The sequence below is a fragment of the Euphorbia lathyris genome, chromosome 8 (genome assembly GCF_963576675.1).
Source record: "Euphorbia lathyris chromosome 8, ddEupLath1.1, whole genome shotgun sequence".
Taxonomy (NCBI): Eukaryota; Viridiplantae; Streptophyta; class Magnoliopsida; order Malpighiales; family Euphorbiaceae; genus Euphorbia; species Euphorbia lathyris.
This window is the reverse complement of record NC_088917.1, coordinates 4837308-4854007: the sequence shown is the minus strand read 5'-3', so window position 1 is coordinate 4854007 and position 16700 is coordinate 4837308. Positions and strand designations below refer to the sequence as shown.

Sequence of the window (16700 nt, the reverse complement as noted above, 5' to 3'; positions counted from 1 at the left end):
TTCGACTATGATTAACTGATGAATTCCGATTCAAACCCATTCAACAATAACATGTAATTAAAATATGACGTTTTCCCACCACACCGGTATCTCTTATTTTTTGAAAATGTCATTTATCGTACCCATACCCATACTCGTACCGTGCTTCCCAACTCTTATCCAAGACTGTTGAGTATGAAACTACATAATAATCTCACTGCATATAATAATCGTGTCATGAAAGATATAACGAGAAAGTCTGAAATCAATCTCAGATACTTGCAAAAAGAGAAGTCCTATTGCTGTACAAACTGAACCGGTGACACATTTTTCCAATTCGCTCTATTATGATCCCGATCAATTGTACCGTACCAATAAAAATGTAACGATTGTAATCTTTTTTTCTTTACATCAATCATTTCCAGTGTAATAGTACGCATTTCATTTTCCATTGGTCGGTTCGTTACACCCGGTACATAATAGAACTCGTCGGTACGTGTCCCGAGTCGACAGTTGGAATTTACTAGATCCTATTCTGCTAAAGGTTTGTACAATGGAATATCAAGCTGCTGCTGAAATAGAGAAGCATTAGCCAGGGCTGCTGATATTCTGAGATATTTGCTGAACAGCTCGTGGAAGATTCAATACAATCTCAGCATAAGCTGAAATAGAAACACATACCAGAAATAAGTCAATAAAAAGTTGTGCTAATAGATCAATTGAGGGTGTCAAAACCGGTAATCGGATAATCGTGGTACGTGATATATATGTGGATAAAATAATTTATTAATCCTCTCTTTTTTTATTTAACACGCTGTTTAGTTCCTCTATTTTGACAAACACATTGTAAGGTCTCTATCCTTTTGTCACTGTTAACTTTTTGATAAAATCGCTATATTCAGCAAAGACAAGCAAACAAAAAATAAAATAACAGAGTAACATGATCATTTTGTATCGCAACTATATTGAGAGCTAAGATATGTTTAGTTAAAAATCTAAAAAAGATAAACAAAAGGACCAAAGGGTTAAGGGTGACAAAAGATAGGGACCGTATGATGTTTTTTTCAAAATAAGGGGACAAAACAGTGTGTTACATAAAAATATGAGACTGATAAATTATTTACCATATATATTCAACATGATTATATAAGGTAAATTACACTCATGGCCACACAACTCCTCTTTTTAACAATGTGGTTACTCAACTTCAAAACCTAACATAAGAGTCACTCAACTTTGCATTTATTCAACATAAAAGTCACCCAACCTAACCACAGGATAAGAGGCAAATTTGACCCTAACATTTTTGAAGAAGTGCAGATTTGGCCCTAACACACGCAATGGTACGACACTAACATTTCCAAGCAAGATCAGTCTTAGCAGTAAGGTACTGAAAATTTGAAGGGCTGGTTTGGCTCTTATTTAACTGTCACATCAGACTTTCAAAAAGAAGTTTGTCGATAAACTGAAACAATTTCATATATTTTGTTGTTTATTAATAACAAAGTAAACATTACAGACTCTAATAAAAAAAATTGTGATTAACTTATATGTGGCGGAGTCAGTTGGTATCATTTTAACAGTTTTTTTGTAATTGTGACTGAAAGGTCACGAGTTCGAGTCTTAGGAGCGGCCTCTTGCCAAAAATTTGGCAGGGGAAGGCTTGCCCCCAGTACATCCTTGTGGTAGGACCCCTCCCCGGACCCTCGCTTAAGCGGGAACGCGTAGTGCACCGGGCCGCCCTTTTATGTCCATAACACACTAAATATCTTAAGATATAATTGATATTTGGAAGGTCCAATGTAATAGTTAAATGTCAGTCAAACCAGTCTTTTCAAATTTTCGATAACGTAGGGCTAAAATTGATTTGCTTGTAAACATTAGGGTTAAATTTGTATCATTTTATATGTTAGGACTAAATCTGCACTTCCCCCTAAAACATTCGAGTCAAATTTGGCCCTTATCCCTAAATCTTCCATATCAACTTCATACTAAAAAATGGAAGTAGCACAACGAGCAATCAAATGAGTCAATGGGTGTAATTTACCCTGATTATATATGATATAAATGACATAAATAATAATCATGTCAACCCATCGTGTCAAACAGGTTGTCTATGTAAATTGTATAAAAAATCTAGCCCTAAGATCTATAACCTTAACAACATAGTTTTATTGGAATACAGATTATTCGGCAAAAGCCAAGTTTAAATTTCCTTAACAAGGTCCGCAACTTTGGTTTGGCCTTAGTCGAACCCTGTACTTGATATTTTGTGATAATCTAGCCCTTGTCTCCCGTTTTTGTTAACCGGCGCACCTAGTTGGGTGCTAGCTTATCAAAGATTGCAAGTACAAGGATTACTTAAGGACAAATCATAGGGATTTATTAAAAAATTCAGGTAAATACAGGGGCTAAAAAATTGCTTTTACCCTTTTCTAATACATTCCGTCAGTATTTTTGTCGGCATTTATTTAAAAAGGGGTAAAATTGAGCTAACGTTTCTATCATGGGAGTAAAACTGTGTTATTTTGTATGATAAGAGTAAAACTGATTTCACCCCAATAAATTCGGGACCCGTATCCATTTAATGTTTAAGAAAAGCTGTACTTCGAGAAAAGAAAGTAAGAAACCTTCTGGTAGACTCATGGCTTGTAGAGCTTCCTCAGCGTAAGAAAGACGAGCAGGACCATGGTGACTTCCTAAAGCTCCACTTTTCTTTGATTGATTGAGTGGCCATGCAACCACTTTAACTCGAGTTGGAAGTACAGAGATCAGTTCCGCATATCTAAGACTCACTGTCACCTTGCTGCCACAACAAATGATACAGTGAAAATGTCGGCATATCATTCACAATTACATACGAAACATACTTAAACGTATCCAATACATGAAATACAGTAGTTTATAAACTGTAAAAGGAGCAGCGTATCTAAAATGTACCAACCAATCCATATCATCTAAGACGAATTCAACCATATGGTAAGGAAGGCTATGATACAGCTCTCCGATCTGATTTCCGTACAACTCCTTGATAAGTCGAACCTGCACGTGAATTGGGAAAGGGTTTCAGACAAGTTAATTGCAGCATTTTAGTTGACTGTAAATTTGTACATTGACGGTCACTTAACTAATTAATACTGTTTCGTCATGGTCATAAAACTTCAATTTGTACTAATACAACAACTGAAGTTTGTTTTTGTTTCAGTAAAGTCATATTTGAGATTTCGGCAATTTCAATGACGAAATGCTGAATAGGAATAGGATTAACACGTCAATTCAATGCCACGTGTAAAAAATTATTCCTACATTATTAAATTTTGAGATTTTCAATTCTTTTATTACCGATGCAGTATGTAACATGGATTATCCGAAGGGTCTATTCAGATTTTGATGAGGTTCTGACACAACGTTAACTTGGTTGTTCTAGCTAGGGGTTTACAAACGTTAACTTGGTTGTTCTAACTAGGGGTATAAACAAGCCGAGCCGAGTCAGACCTAGGTAGGCTCGGTATTGGCTCGTTAATATTTCGAGCCGAACCCTCTCGAACCGAGCTTTAACAAAATTAATCATATGCCCATAGAATAAGTAGACAAAAAAAAAAGGCCTTAAAACATACTCCATATGAGTTTAAAAAAAATTATAAAGAAAAACAATCACATTTATGGCCAAGATTCAAGAATAGTAGATGATACTCGTAGTCGGAGAACACAAACTCACACAAAAAAATGAAACAATGAAACATATATTAGTTTGTAATGTATTTTGTTCCTTATCAAAACCTAATTTCTAGCCAAACACCCAAAGGTCTAAGCTTTTTTTTTGTGTCATTTTCTTATGGGTTAAATCTTATTGGAGTTGTGAATTGTGATGAAAATTTTGAAATAATGAAATATATATATATATATATATATAGTAATTAAAAATAATCGAACTTGTTTACGAGCTTTCCAGCCGAACCAGAGGAAGCTCAGACTCAGACTTGTTAGTGCTCGAGCTGATCCGAACTCGAGTTGAGCCCTATTGAACCGAGCTCGAATAGTTTGCGAATTACCAAGGCTCATTGACACCCCTAGTTCTAACCATTCTAATCAGCATTCTGGGATTGAAATTGTAGAATATTTGTCAAACGTTACATTGTTGAAATAAAATTGAACTTCAGTTATTTCATTGGCGTAAATCAAAGTTTTGTGACCCTATCAACACATTAGTAATAGATAAGTCACCGCCTGTGCATTTATCGCGCCTAAAATGTAACGTACCTGTTCCCTTCTATCAACATAAGCTTGCAAAAGTTCTCCAATGTAATCTATAAACCTCTGGAAGGAAACACCATTGAACAGCATTGGGATGACTTATTAACATGGAAGCAAAAACAATTAGAAAAAACAAGCCAGGGCAACCAACCTTACCATAGCATTGGAAGAAAGAAGATCGTTTTCTGCTTCTCGTATAGGCAGGAAAAAAGGAACGGTGTGCTCAAGGACAGTCATCTTTTCAAGAAAAGACTTGCTCTCAAGCACACAATGGTACATCTCACAGGTTTCACCTGCAAAATGACAAACAAACCAATCAGCATTCAATCAGTGGATGCTGTTCATCAGATATGTTGAACGCACACTTCTAGTTAGTAGCGTTTCTGCGTCGTTTCACAAAATACAGAACCCCTGCTTGCAAACTTTCAAACCATGGAACAAAATAATTTTTTTTATTAAAATTCAATATATATAAAATTTAAAAAAGAGATACTTTTAAAACTAAATAGTTATTATTTTTATCAATGTTATAAAACTCAGACCGGATAAGACTGGTCATCTCGACCGGTTAAACAGGGAACCGGCCAGATCTTCGGTCTGAGCTAGACTGATTTGTTGCATTTGCAACAAATCAGACGGAATCGGGATCGGCTGGGAACCGCCCAGTAACCGGTGTGACCCTGGTTTTTTTAATTTGTTTTAATATAACTTTTTGTACTTTTTTTGTAACTAAACCGAAGCAAAAAAAATTAATAATTATAATTTTTGTCTTCTAAAATAATTGCTTATGGGTAAAAAATAATAGACCAAAGAAAAAGTAGGCCGGTCCAAGGGCTCCTATTTTGTTGCGGCACTCGTGTCGCCAACGTTGAACGGCTGCGCCCCTAACCCGGCGGTGATTCGACTCCTTCGGTGCGTGAGATAGTCTTTTCCCTAGTAATTGGTTAAAACTTAACACATCATTCCAAAAATATAATATTTTATTTTTTCTTTCATCCACACCACTTTTGGCAAAAAAAAAAAAATGAAAATGATCCAATGCTAGGCAACTCCAAAAGTTACCACTATAGTCCCACAAATCATTGAATAATATAGTATTTTAATGTTTAATTGTATTTTTTTTATTAAAAAAAGAAGAAAGCAAGGGTGCCAAAGGGGTGTCAAAAATGGCAAAATTGACATAACAAAAGCAAGCAACCCTTGTCGGCAAGACACTCTTCCAAGTACCTCCACCTCACGAAGCACTCTTACAAGTACCCTCCACCTCACGAGGCACTCCCTATTGGAGATGCTCTAAAGGCCCTTTACTTATAAACCAGTGAAAAATCTCTTATTTCCTATGTGGGATGGGGAAGCTTAGTTTGTTTTTATCCTCTTCAGAACCATTTCCAGTGGTTCACTTTGAGCATAAATTTCTCATTCATCACTTGTCCGTTTTGAGTTTATAATATCCCGTTAAAAAGATCTCATAGCATAGAATACGTTGACATATTTCAAATTATTTTAAACTCTATTTATCTGTTATATATTTAAACCTCAAGTTGACAAAAAATAACAAAGCAAGATTATTATTTTAATACAAATTTTGAACATACATTTAGCTATTAGTTAGGTTTCTCCTTTTTTTGTTTATTTATTTTTTTTGTTTGAAAATAATGAGTATGTTAAGTCACCTTGAATTGATTTTTTTTTTTTGTTAAATTTTTTTATATATATAATTTATAAGAATAATTTCAAATTAATTAATTATATATATGAATATTATATATATATAGATATTTAATATATATGAATATTATTTATTTATTATGTCATTCAATCCGATCAACCCGAGTCATCCGGTCCGACCAAGTGACCCCTAACCCAACTATAAATCCAGTTTGATGTCCAATCCGATTCTGATAACCTTGATCTTTATTAATATTATTATTACGAACACATAAATATAATGAAATAATAAATTTTACAATTCAACTTGCCAAGTAAAAGTTTATTTGTTTATGATATTTATCTAAATATAAAACAAAAATAAAAAATTAATGCTAAATATTATTTTAATTATTTAATTTATAATATAAATTTCTATTCTTAAATGGTTAAAAAAACATAATTGAAATGGAAGCTTAGTGGTGAGCATTCGTGTTTATAGCTTAAGATCCAAGGTTTGAATCTCACTTTTGCTAAAATTTACATTTTTTCTTAAAGCAAAGATGGCTGGAGTCTAATTGGACCAAACCGCTTGCCCATCGCTGGGTCAACCAGTTCACGGTTAACCGTACTGGTTTGAGTGAGATTTAAAAACCGAATCACATCCGGCCCGAGTTTTAGTTGAATTGGTCGGTCCGGTTCGGTTCTTAAAACTATGCTTGTAACCTATGAAGCACGGACTCTTCCCAGGGGTCGCCGTGGCCGTGTCGGACTCGCCGGACTCGGGGACTCGGCGGGACACGGCGGTGACATGGGACACGGATGGGACTCGGCAGTGACACGGTAGGGACTCGGCGAAACACGGCGGGGACTCGGGGGGACACGGCGGGAACTCGGCTAATGGTGAAAATATGTAAAAGTTTAGGGTTTTTTTTTAAATCTTTTAAAACCTATGGTTCAATTAGAAAATTTGACAAAAAAAACCTAAACTACATCTAATTCTCACCTGTGTATCGCGATTATAATCTAAAGCTTCTTTCTCTTCCTTTTTCGATTTGTTTTGTGATTTAGCAAGTTTTTTTTATATATTTTATATCTAATATATATATAATTAATTATATAGAATTTGCCGTGTCCCGCCGCACCCGTGTCTCATATTTTCTAAAAATGTCGTTTGCCGTGTCCGCACCCGAGTCGGTGTTTCATAGCTTGTAACACCATTTGGAATCATGGCATAATTATGATAGAGAATATGATAATAGCCGTAAACAGTAATATGGGAATTACGGGACACGTGATTTGGAGCCTTAGTTATGGAAGAGAGTGCTTTAGTTAGTATACAAAGGCATAAGGTGAAAAGGAAAGGATTATGAAGAATTAACTTATCTTTCTATTTCGCTATTTGTTGTGTCATTGGTTTTTGTTTCTATCAAGCTATATCACTAGTACTAAATGATCCCAAGGGAAAATCACTTTAGAATACCTGCAAAAGATGTCTCATATTGAATGCCGATTCGTGCTCCTTCCAACCAACAAATCACCTGTCCCAAATTAAAAAAAAGAAAACATAAATGACTCAGCCAACAAATGAAAGATTCAAGATGTCATGTTTCGTTTTAGCATTTGAATATCATATAGCAAATATTTATCAATATGTAATAAATAGCTAATAAATTTTTTGGATGTTATTGGTATTCAGATTATATTGCTAGGCAAAGAAGTGGAACAAAGAATGGTAAATACAAGTTTGTACTTAAGAATTAGAAGCTCAGGCTCAACTAACCAATCGATGCAACAAATTGAGCCTAACCACTTGACACAACAAACCAAGGGTGGCAATTTCTAACACGACAACACGATTTAAAGAGACAATTCAACGGACATTTGGGATTCAATTGAATTCTTCCTGACTTTTTCAGAATTATCCAGTAGAAATCAAGACAAAAAAAAGTTCTTTTTGAGTCTTCAAATGAGTACCTAGGACGCATTTACCTATCTCCCATTTGTTCAAGTCCCAAGGACTCCTAAAAACACGACAGATTGACACAATTATCATTTTTTTTGCATTTATATAATATGAAACGTAAAGATAATATAACACGATTTTGACATAATAACCAAATTTCCACCTCCACAACAAACTTAGCTGGCATGGGTTGGCCTTCTCAACCACATTATGAGTTTAATTTGCAACCAACCACCTCGCTAATATAAGTTCGCAGACTCATTTTCTTATGTCGGTCTAATAGGAGCAATCACAAATTCTCCTACCTCCATATCAAGCCGAACCTACATTAAGTTCTCAAACCACCTACTTCCACAATTGCATGCACACATATGCATGCTTATGAAAATGAAGGAGAAACAGTTTTCCTTCTCACAGAGTCGGGATTCTTAGTGATTAATTCAAACATAACCATTTTTCTCAAATGCACTCATGTCAAGCAGACATAAAACATGCAACTTTATTTAACTTAGGAAATAATTTTAGCCCAAGTACAATTCACATATAGAATTATTGAATATGTTGCTAAACAAAAATATAATACCTTACTTCCAACTCGGTATGTAATCTTTTCTTCAAAATGCTCAGCTGGCATCAAACTTGAGTCCCCTGACATTGCCTTTCTGTCAGCTTCCATGTGAACCTAATGAAAGCCAAGATTGACATATAGAACATTTGAGCATATGCAATGGAAGCAATATGATTTCCAACAAAGTATTTGGTGAAGACATACCCTCTCCCTTATAGTAGCTAATAGCCCGTCATTCCATTCTTCACCATCTAAATACACCTCTGAGGTAAAATTGGAGAGAAAAAAAATGTTATAAAAACGACAGAATTCTAATCAAAGCAAGTCCGGTACACTTAAACTAGATGTAACAACCAAAAGGAAGTGAGATTTGAAGACAGATAATCTATGCACCGACTTCTACTTGCTACATATAGTACACAAGTACCTCGAGTTTGAGATGCTCGGGCAGCCTCAAATTCTTTCTGTAGTCGCGCATATATCATCTTGTCAGAATCCCTATTGAAATCAATATTACAAAGGTATTAAATCCCCCAAAAAACTTGATGCTCAGGCATACACCAAAATTCTGTGTCTTGCAGTTGATTTGCAATCAATAACTATTTCCAAAAAGATCTATAGCATGTAGCAACATGTTCTCGTATGATGTCCAAACAAACAAGTATCTCAATACATATGGCATATATGATATACCATCTAACTTTACGTTTTAGGTGAGCTTTTGATGCTTTTTTTTTTGTTGGTAAACTACGTGGGGCTAGGCCCCAACAACAAAAGGGAAGACAGGAAAAAGACTATGAAGAAACAACTCTACTGAAACTAACACCACTAATATCTTCAAGCATGAGGCTCATCAAACTCATGATAGCCCAAGGGAGTGGAACCTAGTCAGTTGCTCTATTTCCTTCTTTGTAAGAATGGACTAAGCAAAGTCTCCAATCCTTAACCCGCAAATCTCTACACTTGTTAATCAACCAAGAAAAGGAGTGTGCAGGCGTGGCATTCGCTGTCATAAAGCCCACCACCACGACTGAGTTGAGCTAGCCCTTCCACCAAGCTAAGGCCAAGCCATAATAGAGACCCCAAATTTCCAGCTAACAACGCAGAGCAAATCCCAATATTGACAATAAAACCACCTTTCCAAGAACCAATATTATCCCTAAGGAGACCTCCTGCCACAAAAGCAGTGTTTAATTTGCAATACCCATTTGTATTCAATTTGACCCAACCAGGGTCCAGGGGATGCCAAAAAACCCAAAAAAGAGAGTGCTGTCTGCTGGGTAAAAAATCAGCATCCTGAAAAAGCAAGGAGGAAGTCCTTAGCAAGGTTGAGGATCCCATTTCTGTCGCTGCATACATGACTAGCACTGTCAAAGATCAACTGACTCCTCCCTTTCCATTAATTCCAAGTGCAGGCGGTGAAGATAGTGGACCACAGGATGCCATTAACGCTGCAGATTTTGATAAATCCAGACCTGAAGCGCAGCTGACAAGAAGTGGGTGTGATACCCCGCAGGCACGAGCTCAAGCCAGGCTCGAACGACCATGGAGACAAGCTCTAAGCAAGGGGATTTCGATCCCGTTCAGAACCAAGAATCATTAGAATCATCATCAATGAAAACAACATAAGCAGCAATTTTAAGAATACAGTATGAGGTAGCATAGTCGATAAAACATCCCAACGGCAACCGCATTCCTCCGTGCAGTAAACGAGCGGGCCTATAGAGATCCTCCTTAGAAATCACGCAGGTCGCATAACTGATGAGAGAGCAATCTCCACACCATCTATCTAACCAAAAAATATTGATGCTAATTCTTAATATTCCCAGGGATATTGACTACTTAAGAAATTACTTCTTTCTAAGGCAGAAAAGGTATCAGATGCTCGGATGAGCAGCATTATAATCTAGTTATGAATGTAAATAATATTTAAGAAACTAATCTGATACATCGAGTTTTAAACTTGGAAATGCTTCTTTTCCTTTTGATGAGTACTGAGAAAAGTGATGAAATTACATTTATATAATAGTAGATTTCCCTATATAAAATCAAGACATTTTAAGTTCTCATACTTTTCAACCAACAATAGCATCAACTGAAAACTTCCCACTTCGAAACTGACAATCACTAATGTCTACTGAGCTGTATAACCAAATAAAGTTAAGCCCATGAGGAACAAAAATGATAGTGTAGAGTAAATGCATGTGTGGTTCACAATGAAGAAGAAGGTGAATGATGCATTCACAGTTCAGAACATAGATCTACCTAGCAAGACGATCTGCTAATTCTCCGTGCCTCTTTATAACATTTGCAACTGTCAAGGACAAAAATGAGCTATCAGAAAAGATTTAGAAAATAACAAAACCAGATTAGAACAAATCTAGAGCAAAGAGACATGTAAGAAGCAATAGTAGATACATCTAGCCCGCGTAGTCTCCAGCCGAATATCTTCCTCTTGCATGAAATTCTGTCACACAACAGGACATAAATATTAGGGATGTCAATTTCTAACACGAGAACACATTTTACAAAAACAACCCGATTTTCATTTTGTTGCATTTATATATAATGTGGACGATTATGATACTCAGTTTTGACACACGTTTTGACACCCCCCAATAAATAAAGATCAGCAAAGGGAAGGAAGGAAAATCATAAGCAATTCATGAATTCTGAGAAACAGATAATACTAGTACGCAATTCACACTAGATTAAGTTATGCAATTAGGGATTTCTCTATATAGGAACTAGATATTGATCGAACTTAAACTTTTTTCTAAAACTAAATATCCAGCAATCATTTATATTAAAAAAGGGGAAAATTACAATTACCACTTCTCCCATCACTTGATATGGACGCATTGGATGATATTCGAGTTGCTGCATTTATATATACATAAAAAAAAAGAAAAATCACAACCATCAGTTGATGAATACATAAGCAGAAGCAAAATTGAATACACGGTTAGAACGATTTACACGCATAGAAAGAAATTGAGATGATAATGAAGAATTAGATAACAGAATCGCTAATGAAGGAGAATCAATCAGATAGCGATGGTGAAAATTCATAAAAATGGAAGAAGTGTTACCTTGCGAGGAGAGACAGAGAACGGGTTCTTCTTTTGCCTCTTCCTCAGAAACTCTTCAGCATCATCACTGTCCATTTTGATAGAGCTCTCACGGACTCAGGAATACTCTTCTTCAAACGCTTTGGATCAGAAGAGAGAGAATATAAGGAAATCCCCAAATTCTGATTCTAGGGTTCAATTCTGAGCCCGGTGACCGGTCCGGTTCAATTCGTATAGCATGTGTGTAAATGGAAGAGTAAATTAAAATTAGGGCTAATATATCTCCCCCTCCCAAGTTGTAACCATTTGAATTTTAAAATGTTATAACTTTAACCCTATTGAAAGGTTCGGGCTGGACCGGATTTTTTTTTTTTTAATAAAACATAACTTATTATTAACTTAAATCAGAAGATAAAACATCAAGTATAAACGATGGTGGACAAGCTCACTCACCACCAACAGAACTAGAAGGCTGGACCAGACTTGAATCGGACCTATCAGGCTTTCATGTAAAAATACTCTGTTCAAGCTCAGTGCAGCCTAGCCCAATATTAATTTAGGTGGGCTCGAGTCAGGCTGTGTTCGGACTTAAAAATCAAATCACACTCTCAATCCATATAAACCCACATAAAAATATATGTAAATAAATTTTTTTATAACAATAAAATTTATACTTAAAATTTAATATTTTATATATATAAATTAATAATTAATATTAATAGACGGTCCAGGTTGATTGGTCGGTGCTATTTTTATCAATCCAAAACTCATCCAAAAAAAATAAGTGGACTTTAGCGGACCTAGACCTGGCTGGACCTATGATCAATTTTCATTGTCCAAGTCCGGTCCAGGGGACACGGGCTTGGACGGGACGGGACGGGCGGATACCTAGGCATGTGGACATGTCTATTTGGAACAAATAACCCCTCAAATAAGTTAATCTTTGTGATTTTGAAAGTTTTTTTTATCCTTTTGTTCATATTTTAGTAGATTAGTTAGATGTAATAACTGATATTTTGGACATCCTTTATTTGTGATGTAATATTATGTTGAATGTTTTTTTTAATTTAAGGGCTATTTGTTTCAAATAAATAAAGTGATGGGATTAGTTGTAACGTTTGAAGTTCAGGGATCAGTTGCAGTTTTTGAACAACTTGAGAGGTTGATGATGTATTAAGCCTTAAAATTACATCGATGATTATTGAAGTTTTATATCGGTTTCAAAAAGGTCATTAAACTTTATTTTATTTCAATCAAATTATTCAATTTTTATTTTTATTTCAATAAAACTACTCTAGTCATTTTAGATAGAAAAGATCGTCAAAATAATGGCATGAAAGTTAAATTAAAAATAACTGACTCTTACGACATCATATGACAACTATATGATAATAAAAAAAAATAAAAATTATATGTTTTTATTTAATTCAATTGTTTAAACTATCATATGACACTAAAAATATTTATTTTTTTTATTATTATGTGGCATATATATATGTTCGTGTCAATGTCATCTATCTATATGTATATTATAAAAAAAAATAACGATGGAACTGAGGTGACGCTTCCTTATTTTTTTTTACGAATTAAAAATAATATTGTTAATTGTTGATTTTAATAATCTATACCTATCTTCAAAGCAAGAATCAAATATTGAAGTGGGTTCATGATTTTTTTAGGAATTTCATTTTTCAAATTTTTTTATTTATTTATTTTTATTAGTGTTTTACATTCTCCCTACTCACTGCCCTCAACTAATTCTCTCATATAGGGGAGACAACGGTGCGAGACAGGGATGGTGATGCATTTTCCATTGTGTCCCCAAATATTTACAGGGACCGTTTCAGGAAATCTCATTAAATGATTTGAGGAATTTTTTTCATCTTCATGGATAACGGGGAATCCCCATACCCAATAAACACTATACACAAATTGCACAAGGATTTTTGCAAGGAACCATCATTGATTATGAAGAAATATACTTGGATGCAATCACTTTCAGATATCTAATTAGTTTGGCCGTTTGTAAAAAACTTGACATGCGTCTAATGGATGCTTTCATAACCTATTTATATGGCTCACTTGATAGTGAAATTCATATGAAAATCCCTGAAATAGCTTCAGTGCAGAAGTACTTAGGAAGATTGTTTTCATTCAGCGCGGTGCTTCCCATGTCTTCTAGATTTCTATTCTTTCTCTAAAAACACCATTTTTTGTGGAGTCCTAGATGTAGAGAAATTATGTGAGATGACATGCTCATTGCATAACGATTTGAAAATATGATTTTCAAATTCTGTTCCATTATCACTTATAATGGAGGTTGTAAGCGTTTGTAATCTTTTACAAAGATGATAAAACTTCTCAAATGCTTCATCTTTATATTTCACAAATTATTCCCATGTAAAGTATGAGTAATCATTAATGACTTCTAAATCATATTTCATGCCTCTTAGATTAGTTGGCTGAACAGGCCCGAATAGATCTAGATGCAAATTCTAAAAGTCTAGAGGGGATACAACTCCTTTTAATTTAAAAGAGCTTCTAATTTTCCTCTTTGACATGCACTACAAATATGATCTTTGTTAAAAGGTATTTTTCGTAACCCATTTACAAGATCCTTTTTTGAAAGCTTTGAAATCAAATGCATGCTTGCATGACCTAGTCTATGATGCCATAACCAACTTTCATTATCATATGAGATAAGACATTTATCATAGGTAAAAGACTTAGCATTAAGCATATAAATGTGACTTATTCTAGGTACAAAAAACAAAGTCTTACTACTTTCGGAGTCTTGAATCTCACATCTTTTTTAGTCAAAAATAATTTTTCTCTTCTTATCTTATCGGACAATTGTCTCACACTAAGAAGTTTATACTTTAGGCCTTTGATTAAATGAAACTTATTCAAAGCATGGATTGACTGTAATTTTTCCTTTACCTGTGATGTCCTTCGTTCTTATCCTTGAATCTCATTGTACCCTTTAAACTCGTTTAAGTTTAGTGAACTTGTTTTTGTTACAAGTCATATGTTTTGAAAAAGCACTATCAATATACCAACTTGATGTTTTAAGCATGCTATTTAGACATACCTACAAAACAGTTTAATAAGATTTAAGTGCCCAACTTATTTTGGTTCATTTGGGGTTAGTGTCATTTGATTTGTTTCACTTTGAAACTCGGTCATTTTTCCTTTATAGATTGTATCTACATGTTTAAATAATAAGACCGTCATGATTACGACCACCATTATTACAATAAAAACATGTAGTTTTGTTTTTTTTATTCAAGGATAGCTAGAAAAAGAATGCAGTTTAATATTTGTTCTTATGTATTGATACATTCAATATGCTTTAACTTGATTCTTGATAACCAATACCAAATTTATTATAGGAGTTCTTCTAAGATTTAACGTTTGATTAAGCATATTATCCCATTGAGTAAATCTTTTAAAGCTCAATTTCCACAATTCACACTTTTACTTTCAAGATTATTAATATTTAACGTTAGCTCATGATTTATCTCTCCAAGAAATTTAATCTTGTTTTTAACTTGAGATGGTTTCTTTAAATAGATCATAAAATTCACAATATGCATTTACAACTTCTGAATGAGATAAGAAGTTTAGAATTATCTCGTTTTCTTGTTACATGTAATGTTTTCTATTCCTGAATAGACAGCTGATCTATATAAACTATAAATATGTGGATGTGTAGACAATTACATGGATGGATATAAAAGTCTTCATATGCATTGAAGATCCAACTTGAAATACCAGATGGATAATCAATCATAGTTCCACTATTAATTTCATATGATATTAAGTGTAGATAACCCTCAGACTTAAATAATCATCATTGTGATCTTGAACTATGAATTGTAATACTTTAACATTGATTCTAATAAAACTTGAGAAAGTTTATACATGGCAATAATTGGGTATTGAATGAAGTAGTTGCAAGGTAATTGCATGATAGATTAAGCATTCATCACTCTCAAATGATGAGAGAGATATCTTTGGCCATGTATACAGTCAAGGAACTCTCTAATAACAAATATCACATGTATGAACACTTTATAATATCAAATCAATTAGAATATCAAGAGCCACAAATAAGAATTTTCTATATAAGTTGGTAAAATAGTATGTTAACATAATGCAAGCTTAACATGTATCGTTAAAGCTAATAATAAGTTTTCATTTGATGATATTTTTAAAACCAGTAGAAAAGATATAGGCCCTGTTTGGCAAATAACTGTTAGTTGTTAGCTGATTACATTAGCTGTTAGCTGATTTGACTAGCCGATTGTGCAATTTGTTTGGTAAAACTTAGCTGATTGTTAATAGTTGTTTGTGTAAAATGACAAATAAAGACAAGGTAAAGTCTTTATTTGGGGTTAGATGGTAATAAATAGGGATAAAAAATTTCTTCAAAAGAGATGGAGCAATAAGCTAATTGAAAAAGCTCATAAAACGAGCCTTTTCAAAATTAGCTTTTTGGATCCAACAAGCTCTTTCAAACATCTAGCTACCAAACACCATTATTAGAGATTTAACTAGTTAAAACCTCTAAAATGGTTCAAACCTCTAATTTTTCCCCAAATAGCTCTTTACCAAATAGGGTCATAGTGTTTAAAATAACATCAAAAGCATGGCTTATTGAAGGTAAAAAGCTAGTTTCCTTAGAGGATCTCTTAGTATTCCTTTCACGGAATGCATAAGAGCAGATTTAGCTCTATATAACTAAAAAACAAATATATGAAAAAGAACAAAGCCCCACTTTTGAAAGAAACTCTATATAACCATCCAAATTTAGCTCAACAAACAACAATACTCCCTATTCCCCCAATCAAAATTTCTCTCTAATCAAACATTAACCCTATAATCTATAAACAAAATCAGAATCTAAGATAAACCCAAGTCAGAAGTGATCTTTACAAACACCCACGATTCAAACCTAAAAAACAAAATCGCAAAATCAATTAGAAATAGAAGCAAAAAAAGGAAGGACAATACTTACTAAGTAGACAATAAAGCTCAAGTAAAATATTTCGGAGCCAACAAGATTCGGACACCATATTGGTCACGCCTCTATATTCAGCCTCTGCACTAGAGCGAGACAACGTCGATTATTTCTTAGCATACCAAGAGATTAAATTGTCCCCAAGAAACACATAATAACTGAGGCGACTCGCATGAATTTGTGTTCAAGCTG

At 34.2% G+C, this 16700-nt stretch overlaps 1 protein-coding gene across 1 annotated transcript; it reads right to left on the bottom strand.

The window, feature by feature from the left end:
- Positions 1-239: 239 nt before the first annotated feature.
- On the bottom strand, positions 240-11733 carry LOC136203129 (uncharacterized). Its single transcript, XM_065994202.1, has 13 exons — positions 11507-11733; positions 11247-11294; positions 10833-10881; positions 10680-10728; positions 8842-8912; positions 8619-8677; positions 8430-8528; positions 7364-7421; positions 4390-4526; positions 4240-4296; positions 2924-3021; positions 2610-2785; positions 240-641 (listed from the first exon to the last, which is right to left on the bottom strand). Exons 1-13 carry the CDS (start codon positions 11579-11581, stop codon positions 568-570), a joined length of 1050 nt encoding a protein of 349 aa, XP_065850274.1. The 5' UTR covers positions 11582-11733; the 3' UTR covers positions 240-567.
- Positions 11734-16700: the final 4967 nt, after the last annotated feature.